The 10,215-nt window shown below is 40.0% G+C and overlaps 1 protein-coding gene across 1 annotated transcript in view; it reads left to right on the top strand.

Moving 5' to 3' along the window:
* Window positions 1–2,923: 2,923 nt before the first annotated feature.
* KIAA0368 (KIAA0368 ortholog) overlaps window positions 2,924–10,215 on the top strand; it is a gene marked incomplete at its 5' end in the record, with an annotated part of 47,449 nt that continues 40,157 nt past the window's right edge. Inside the window, 5 exons of the mRNA XM_010018873.1 lie at window positions 2,924–3,040; window positions 4,999–5,117; window positions 6,350–6,502; window positions 8,682–8,850; window positions 9,418–9,557. Coding sequence (XP_010017175.1) covers window positions 2,924–3,040; window positions 4,999–5,117; window positions 6,350–6,502; window positions 8,682–8,850; window positions 9,418–9,557 — 698 coding nt within the window. The remainder of the gene's footprint in view (window positions 3,041–4,998; window positions 5,118–6,349; window positions 6,503–8,681; window positions 8,851–9,417; window positions 9,558–10,215) is intronic.

Genomic DNA, 10,215 nt, shown 5'->3' with positions numbered 1-10,215 from the left:
AAATGTCTTAAGAAGTCTGCTGCATTTTCAAGTCCTCATGACTTCTAAACACAAACACCTAGCTTTCTAATGCTAATTTTGCCTGGTGGACAGCAAAGAATGTGCCTGTTCAACTCCAGCCTCAAAATCGTGTTAAGGCAATGTAAGTAAAACAAAAAGATATGTTTTTTTACATGAACTCAGGCGATTGGAAAGCTAATCTAATAAAGGCTAATAAAGTAGATGAAATAGAATGGAAATAGAACAGGATGGATAGATTAATAGAATGGAAAGAGCAGAATAAAGACAAACTCTTTATTCACCTGGTGACTGACTATAGGCAGTGACAAAATTCTGCCATTCATTGTCATGTGTCTCTTCCATAATTACTGTAGTGGTTAAAAAAACCAGAACCTAGTAACAGCAACAAAAAAGTGCCAACATAGTCAACTGTGGTTTGAAAACTTGCACCATTTTAATTGAATTGACAGTGAAGGTTTTGACACTACAGGTATATGAGCAAAAAATAACATCTCTGTGGTGCCAGTGTACTGCTGAAGGGTAGATCAATACAGTTGTTCAAGGACTTGTTTTCACCCAACTTAAGAAGCACAGTGTAGTTCATTCAGTACACCAGATGGATTGTCTGCACACTAATTTAATGACACAGATTGACTTTCTCCTCAAAGTGGTACTGGCTGTGGAAAGGGGAAATTAAAATTTCATTTTAATTCCTGATGCCTTAACATATTGCTTTGTTGGTCCAATCCCTGCCCTTAATTTTGTGACAGTCAGGTCAACATTCGTGCAACATTCAGTAATTTGAACTCATTCTTTTAATCCATTTACCCTGAACAGGTAATCCTTCAGGCCATGGTTTGACAGATGAGTTAAATTAAATTCTAGGATGTCTTCTGCCAAACCAGTTACCCTAGCAATGACACAGAGAACTAATCCAGGGTAGATTTACTCTGCTGGTTCAGATGTGCTCTAAGAAGTACTGATGTACTGGCAGCATTTGTGCCAGACTGAATATTGTGTTGCTTTGTGCAGCCCATGTGAAGCCAGCAAAAACCTGAGAATCAGTTGTCCTCGGAAGTGCAGACTGATTCAGGTCAGATGAGTACTGCTGGATGAGATCCTTAGTGCACTGATTTGATATTGGTGTTTAGAGAAGTGGGACATCAGCTAAACCTTCACACATGACCTAATCCAGCCATGGATTTTTTTTCACCAGCCACCATGGGTAAATTGCCCAGGTTCCTCAAATTCTGTTGTAGTTGTATGTTTCTATTCCTTCACAAAAAAAGTGTGTGCTGACAGGTTTTTTTTTTCTTTCTGAAACAGAAGGAATTTGTGACTGCTGGTATAATATTTTTATAGCAGCAAAATTTGATATCTGTCAACATTACTTTAGTCAGATTATCTCTGGTCTCAACCACATGCTTGTAATCAGCTACGCAGTTTCTCTAAATTATATCTGGACATTATTTTGTTTGATGCCTAGTCATCTAGTGGATGCGAAGATGTCTTAGCTCATATGCAGATCAGCAAGCATATTGTTCTGCAGTTTCCATGACAAACCACAGTGAAAGTGATTTAGCTGCTTTTTCACCAGAGTATGACCGAGGTAGTGAGCTATGAAAAGCAGAGGACAGTGTGCCCACCCTGGCTTTTTGACTTTAATTGCCTAAAGTCATCATGCATCTAGGAGTGGCTCTGGTTTTACTGGAGCAGAGCTGACTCTGTTTAGTGTCGCTTATATTGCACCACCTTGCTTGAGAATCCGATAGGGTTTGTGAGCGAGACACAGATGTTCAGTGTGATTTCTAAAGATCTGTTGCTCCAGAGTGGAGGTTGTCTGTAGTTTTTTGAGTTCCTCCATTCAGTTTTGATATCTCATTTAGTGGATTTACAAATGACACATTGCTGATGCTATGGTAAGAAACTACATCATGGAACTGTAGAATCATGGGATACTTCAGCTTGGTGGTGACCTCACGTTGTCTCCAGACCAACCTCCTGCTTAAAATGCTCCATTACAAGTTCAGACCAGGACGTTGAAGGTTTTATTGAGGTAGGTCTTGAAAAGACTCCACAAATAAGAGACTGCACAAACTCACTGGGCCCCTGCTCTAGTACTTCAGAGTCCTCATCATGAGAAATACCACTCTGCACTTCTCTTGTTTCAGTGCACCTTTGTCACTGTCCACCAGATGCCAGGGCCGTTCCTCCAGTGCTGCCGCCTGGCTCCATGGGCGTTTCTGCTGGGACTCTGCCTGCCCAAGGCAGGGCTGCACATTCCTTGTGCCTGACATTCACGGGGTGTCTATTGGCTTCTCCTCTTCCCTGAAGGATTTCAGTTCTGTATTGTTCACTCCAAACATAGTTTTTATGTGCACGCTTGATAATTTTCTTATGGGTGTGGTTTTTTCTTTGGTTCTTTTGTTCTGTGTTGTGAATTGAAGTTACAGCCACAGCAGTGCAGATTTCCAAGCCAGGCTCAGTTTTGTAGAATCACAGAATGGTTTGGGTTGGAAGGGACTATAAAGATCATCTAGTTCCAACCTCCCTGCCTTGGGCTGGTACACCTTCCATTGGACCAGGTTGCTTAAAGCCCTGTCCAACCTGGTTTTGAGTATTGAGGGGTAGTAACCAGCTGTGTAGAGAGATCTGGTCATCCTCAGTAGTCATTTCTTCCTGGCATTTCTGTTGATTGAGGGTATCGGTTGTGGCATGGTTTGGGACTTCTTATGTGTTTGTCTTAACAGTAACTTCAGACATGTCAGAATGGTTTCAAGGTAATACAATAAATGATAGATGCCATTTTCTTAGAGATTAAATAATTGGGAAGCTCAGCCTCATTTGTTTATAGTAGGCCTACATAGTGGACTGAGGGTGATTTGTGGTGGTTCTTTAACGTTTTTTGTTTTCTTCCTGTCAGGTCATGGAGCTGCTGGTTCATCTGAATAAGCGCATCAAAAGTCGTCCAAAAATTCAACTTCCAGTAGAGACATTGCTAGTTCAATATCAGGATCCGTCGGCAGTGTCTTTTGTCACTGTAAGTGTCTCTTCTTCCAGGAATAGTTGCTGATTTACTTGTAACAAGCAGAATATTCTTTAAAACTCCTGTATTTAGATCTGTCAGTTTTCCTAGCAGGTATGTTACTGTCATGAGGTTGATGTTTTAAGAGATTTTTAAAAAAAAAAAAAAAAATAAATTCTCTTAAAACATCAACCTCATGACAGTAACTTTATAGTCTAAACTAAACTTTATAGTCTGCTGTGGGTGAAACTTAGCTTCATAAAGCACCTACACTATTGATTCTGTTCAAATTACTGATAATTGCTCTTGATATTTCATGAATGCATGAACTGTCATTTGCCCTGGTTTCAACTGGGATAGAATTAACCTTCTTTCTAGTAGCTGGTACAATGCTGCATTAAGATGCAGATGTTTTAGTTGTTGTTCAGTAGCACTTATCCTAAGTCAAGGACTTTTGTGACTCTCATGCTTTACAGTGAGGAGGGGCACAAGAAGCCAGGAGGGAGCAGAGACAGGACACCTGACCCAAACTAGCCAAAGGGGTATTCCATACCACAGCACGTCATGCTTGGTATAAAAACCGGGGGCAGTTGGACAAGAGGAACTGACCACTGCTCAGGCACGGGCTGGGTATTGGTCAGCGGGTGCTAACTTGTGTCACTTCTTGGGGTTTTTTTTTGCCCAGGGCATGGGGTTTATTCCTTCCTCCCTCTCTTTCTTTATTTCCTGTTGTTGTTGTATTACATTTTACTTTTATTTAAATTATTAAACTATTCTCTCAACCCATATTTTTTAACTTTTTTTCAGTTCTTTTCGCCACCCTGCTGGGGAGGTGAGGAGTGAGCAAGCAGCTGCATGGTACTTAGCTGCTGGCTGGGCTTAAACTTGCTTGTATTTTAGAGGGTCTGTTCCCTGTTAGAAGTTCTGTTTTGCAAGCAGCTATCAAACCTCACCCTTATATGTGCAGGATCAGGGTCTTAAAATATTATGTGGGCTCAAAGTCTTACTTAAAACATCTGTATTTCTCTGAACACATGAGAACCTGTATTTTTATGTGGGTTTAGGGCTAAGACCTTAGTTGAGCAAGAAAAGATGATGAAGCTCTTATTTTATAGATGGGGAAACTTTACTAAATGCTTTCATTCAATGTAGGTTAAAAAGTGAAAATAGTTCAAAAATGTTTTTGAGAAAATATGAAGACAGTTTTCACTTCAGTTTTGATGGATCTATTGCAAATGACCATAACAGGAATACAAAAAGAAGTTATAAAATCAGAGGGAAGCTGTCTGTCCTTATTTGACTGTTCAGTCATATACAGCATAAATGGAGAACCTAACATCTTAGAAACTGATGGAGAAATGATTAGACTCTCAACAGCAGTAGCATACCAAATAATCAGATTAACTTTTAAGTAAGTGGGATTGTCTGGAGTTCACCCTTTAGAAATGGCCAAGAGCTTCTAGAGTGCATGTGTAGGGTAGAGCAGTAAAACCATCTTCTTCGAAGGCAAACTTGACATGAACTCTGCTTTTGGCTGGACATGTCAAAAACCTGTTTTCATTCATGTATCTGAGTGATGCATGTTGTGTTGTGCCATGAGACTTCATAAAATTTTAAAAAGTGCCACTTACAAAGAAGTGTAAGGCTTTCTATTTTATTTCAGAAAAAGGTAAAAGAGAACATTGTATTTGCTTTCCTTGAAGCTGTCACTTGGATAAAACTGCTGTTAGTGAAATTGGCAACAAGTAGGAGAAGCTAGAGAGGGCTTTTTGCATTGTTGTTTTCCTACTTTGAAAGGGGAGGCTCTCCTTTTAATAGCTGTCAGTCCGATGAGCCTTAGAATTAAGAAATTGGTCTTCCAAAACGTATTATTTCCAACACTCAATTATGTAACACAACATAGAAGAAGAGTTTAAAGAACAGATATTTCTTTTGCACTGTTGCAGTAATGTGTGCTTTTTCTACTCCTTTAGAATTTTACCATAATTTATGTTAAGATGGGATACCCCCGTCTGCCTGTGGAAAAACAATGTGAATTGGCTCCAACTCTTCTTACTGCAATGGAAGGGAAACCTCAACCACAGCAAGACAGGTATAACTACTTATTCTTGGAGCAAATTCTGTTAATACTGGTTTAGTAAAATAATTTGTATCACTTGCCAAAAAGGTTGGGTTTGGGGTGGATTGCTGGTTTGTTTTTTTTTTCCTGTCGTTGGTGATACCTTCATTGCCTAGGATGTTCTTGGCTTGGACAATTTGAATCAGCAATCCAGTAGTTTGGGTGATAAAAAGAATTCATATAATCTAATGCTAATATACAGGCTCTGCAGAAGCAGACTCTGTATGGTAAGAGGGCCTGTGTTGTGATGGTTATGCCTGTCCATGTTCTCCATCCATCTTCATCATATTCTGGCTTAAGCGTAGACCATCAGTACATATCCTCTGTCCAGCAACTGGAACACCAGTAAAAGTCTCAGATTGGCCACTCTAAATCGTGAGAACAAAAATTCCTACTAAGTTGTAGTAAATAAAAAAGACTGAAGTTGGAACTGCTGTGTAGTAAGACCTTCTAGAAAACTGTTAATCATGGACCTGCTCCTTATTTACTTTGAGATGGGTTTCCACCATGCTGGCGGTGGAAAATGGTGTTCAAATCATATCTGCATTCACTCTGTGTTGCTATGATAGTGTAAGGGTGTTTTTAAAACTACCTTACTGAAAATTATTGCAGTAAAATCTTGGTTCTGTTCATGAGATCAGTCTGAAAATACTTGATTGTCGTCTCTGGGACCATGGTTTTGACCTGTCTGAAAAGCAAGTACCTGAGTGAAGAGAGCTTTCAGAAATCTGGCTATATATTCAATATATTAGTGTGCACTCTTCGGTGAAGCTGAACAATACTAATCAACTTTTGCTCTAGGGAGACTCAGATTTAAAACTTTAAATTTCTTATGGATGAGACAGTCCTAGACTGTATTTTATGGCATAATTCTGAAGCATTAGAAGTTTGGACAAAGGCAGTTGGCTTTAGCTCTTCAGATGTGTTCGTGTGCATGTACGCATGTATATATATGTATACACGTGTTCTGTTTTAAGAGCAAATCCTAACTTATCTTCTGTTATCTTCTGCCTTCCATTTTTAAGTACATCAGGTGGCCAGTAGAGGCCACTGGATTGTGAATTGGTTTTACTTTTGTTAAGTTTGTTTTTTTTTTTTTTGCTATTAAGGACCAGGTTTGCTGTTAAAGGTTTCTCTCTTGAATGTTAAGAATAAACAGGTGTGTTTTTTTAAAATGGTTGCAGTAAATATAATTGTTTTTTCAGCCTAATGCATCTTCTAATACCAACCCTTTTTCACATGAAATACCCTGCCGAACCACTGAAAGCAGCAGCTTCTCCATTTAATCTTGCTGAAAAACCAAAGACTGTACAGCTGCTTTTGGACTTTATGTTGGATGTTCTTCTTATGCCTTATGGGTAAGTAAGAGTTAATACCAGTCAGCTCTGGTGCTGATATGTTCTTTGTGTGAAACATTACAAACTGCACACTTGGAAACTCATTTAAAGTATTCTGTCATTTCCTAGCTTGAATGAAGCCAGTTACATATTTCAGTAAGACACAAGGCAGGGTCCTAATTTTAAGAATGGGATCACCATCTTTCTTATTTATTGAAATGTCTTTTTGGTTAATTAGGTGTTACGCTATTCTGTCCTTGACCTCTTTTGGGATCAAAGTGAAGCTATGAGACATGTGAGCTATCTGTTAAATAACTAAGCCTTTAAAATAGAAGCCAGATCAAAACGTGTGCTCGTCTTCCTGCAGTGAAGTTTTAAGGCTTATTTCTCCAAGGTCATAAGCAAGTGTAATCTCTGAAAGCTTGTGCTTTCTAGAATTGAACCTTTAATAACAAGAATTGTCTTTTATCTCTCTTCCTATGGAAAAATATTGTAACTGTAATAGCATGTCTCAGTGTGAGCACTGTTCCTGAGGGCAAGAAGGATTTACAGAGCAACTTGAATTTACTGACCACTGCTCATTGGGAATCTTCTCTAGTGTCTAAAATCAATACTTTCTCAAAATCTATTTTCCTCTAACTTTTTTAGTGTCTTTGTATTGCTAGGGGAGTTTTTGCTTTGAAAGAAAATAGAAATAATTAACAGTAGAACACTTCCTTCCCCCCCCGCCCCAATAGTTCATAGATTCCTGTAGGATTTTTCTTAGCACCTAACTCTTGCTCAAGTGGATTGACCTAAAGAAATGACTTTTAAAATAATGAGCAAGTGATGTTTCTCCATGTAGCTTTTCTGGAGGTCATACTTCCATCAGATTTTTTGGGGGCCATATTCTTACCCTTTGAGCGTGTAGAGTCTTGCAGCTTATAGTTTAAAACACCTAGCCTGCTCCTCTGTTCATAGCTCACACTCTTACATTTGCCCGGGTTTATGCTTTTAGCTTCACCAACACACTGCTGTGGCTGTAGCTTCAGCAGATGAAGTCCTTGGACTTTACAGTAAGACTTCCTTCCATGGTTTTTTGTTCTGGACAAGCATGACAAGTTTTTAACACTCAGAGACCACAAGGGTAGGCGTGAAGGTTTCATTTTCTTTCCAGAAAGTGCTCAGAGAGTGTCTTCAGCTATCCTGTGGCTCTGGGTGTCTGTCTCTTAGTCTAGCTCCCTGGGGTGAGACCATTTGCAGCTGTTTACAACTAATTTCTACCCAGTAGAACTTGCTCTGTCATTGCCCAGTTGCAAATTAGCCTTGACAGTCTGCATACAGTAAAACCACCAGAAAGCCTAACTGTAGGGCTTAAAGCTCATAATCAAGTTGAAGTGTTTAAAGTTTTAGCTCATGAGACTTGGGATGCGTGTTTATCCTTATTATGTATGTTTACTTCCTTTTGTTGCCTGGGTGCTGAACAGATATGGCTGTTTGGAGCAGAATAATTATTGTTGGTCTTTGCATTACAATTCTGGTGCTCTTCATGTGTTGACCAGCTTTCAAGGATACAGAGAGTTGGAGTGGCTTTTGTGGGAGTATGGAGATATTCACAGGGCAGCTAGACTAGACTAGCCAGCCTCCAAGAAGACTTAAGATCTGTAAACTCAACGTTTATGGTTTTTGCATTCCTTCACTGCCCAGCACTAAACCTCCTTCTTTCTGAGATATTTTTTATTTGTATTGTATATCAATGATTGATTCCTGCCACTTCATGTTGGATGTGCTTCATTATTTCCCTTGTTAGGTTTGCATTTTTCCTAGAAAAAGTACAAATGTTGTTAAAGCTTTTAGCACAAGTTTGTCAAATGCAGTACTGTTGGGAGTATTCATTTCTAATACAAAAGAGATTATTCTGTCTGGTTTTTAACCTGAGATAACCCTTTTCAGAAATGCCGGTGGAACTTTCCCTTTCCTGACTGAGGTTTGTTTTCTAACAGCTATAATGAGATTGTTCCAGCTTTTGCAGAATATGCTGGGATAACTGGTGTCTATGCCTCAACAGAGTAAAATTCTGTCTTGCATCAGTCATGACATTAATTAAAGAAGAACACTTGAAGTTGGACAGCTTATGTGTATTACTCCATTCCAGTATCTAATTCAGCTGGCAATGTGGATTAGTAAAGCCTCTAATGAACCTACTTTCCCATCTGCTCAGGTTTGTATTGAGTGAATCTCAGAGTCGACAAAACATGCCCTCAGGCCAGGGCTCTTCATCAAGTAGTGTGGGAGGTCCTGGAATCCCTCAGCCACCTCCAGGGATGAGCTTTTATGCAGCCAAAAGGGTAATTGGAGATAGCCCGTGGACACCAGAGCTACTAGAACAGGTACTTGCAGCTGCAAGGCATGTCCTTGGTGAACTTGGGGTGGTAGCAGGGGTGGCTAGAGACCGGGGAATGAAGGCTAGAGGGAAAACACATAACTAGTTCTGACCAGGTATTCAGTTGCCCTAAGTTCACCCTGAGGGAATTTATTAAAGGCATACCTTAAGGAACTTTGCAATGGTGAGACAGGGTGGGAGGTGCCAGCAGTTGTAAGGGCTGGTTAGGAAGCAACCACGAGAGCAGCCTACTCTTGAATTTTCCTCCTAAACATTGTAAAGTTGCAATACTCTTCTGTTGATGAAGTGTTCCTTTTTAGCAGAGAAGCAGTAAAGTATCCCTAATTGAGGTATGATGCTGATACATGATAATTGATACGTGGTGCTGGTGCTTTGACACAGTTTACTGCTTTGAGAAGAGGCGAGAGGAAGGTGCTCCTAAAGAGTTGGAGGGCATGTGGACTTATCCTTAGCAAGCAAAAGCCATCATTTCAGACAGCTGTACTGCTGCAGCTATTGTGACATGTACTTTCTTGTCAGTAACACTGCCTCTAATTTCCTCACTGTTGAACAGTGTAAGCTGGGCATAGTGAAGTTCATTGAAGCTGAGCAAGTGCCCGAACTTGAAGCTGTTATACACCTGGTAGTAGCCTCCAGTGATACAAGACACAGTGTTGCCACAGCTGCAGACCTGGAATTAAAGAGCAAGCAAAGGTACAAGTTTTGATCTTTGGGGAAAAAAAATGATGCTGGTGTTCCTTACAAAGCCAGCTGCAATTAATGTAGTGCTCCAGAGGCACTGCTCTGAAAGGAGGAAGTTTGCAGTCCCCTGCATACCTGTGAAGATGCCATGTATTCACGGAGAGGTGGGAACAGTGCGTCTCAGTCTTGCAGCTGGGAACATTACTTGGTTCTGGAGCTGACAGCTTTAGCTGTCTGTTTTCAGTCATCTTTAGAGTTGCTTTTGAGCCATTTTCTTACTCCTTTGTTTCCAAATTGCCCTCTGTGGACTATCAATGGTCAATAACACCTTAGTAAGTGAGTCACAGCTGGTCAACTTATCTATATTGTCTTTGCCAGAAAAAAATACTTTAATTTATTATGGAAGTAAAGAGACTGTAATTGCGAAGTGGACCATAGTCTAGGAAGTTTGGCATCCACCGTTTTCTACATTATTAAAGCTTTTTGCTCATTTGCAGTCCATCTTTCATCATCTAAAGATAATGCTTCTCTCTTTAACCCATCGAGAGGCCACAGTAATAGCTGATAGTACTATTTGCTGAATCACTGATCATACAAGGTTTGATGGCTCATGTAGGAGATTCGGAGTGACAGAGGCCTGCCTTTGGCAAGTGTAGGTGTCTTCTGTATT

Source organism: Nestor notabilis, unplaced genomic scaffold (genome assembly GCF_000696875.1).
Source record: "Nestor notabilis isolate BGI_N333 unplaced genomic scaffold, ASM69687v1 scaffold1577, whole genome shotgun sequence".
Classification (NCBI taxonomy): domain Eukaryota; kingdom Metazoa; phylum Chordata; class Aves; order Psittaciformes; family Psittacidae; genus Nestor; species Nestor notabilis.
Note: the sequence above shows the minus strand (reverse complement) of the source record. Positions and strands in the feature narration are given on the sequence as shown.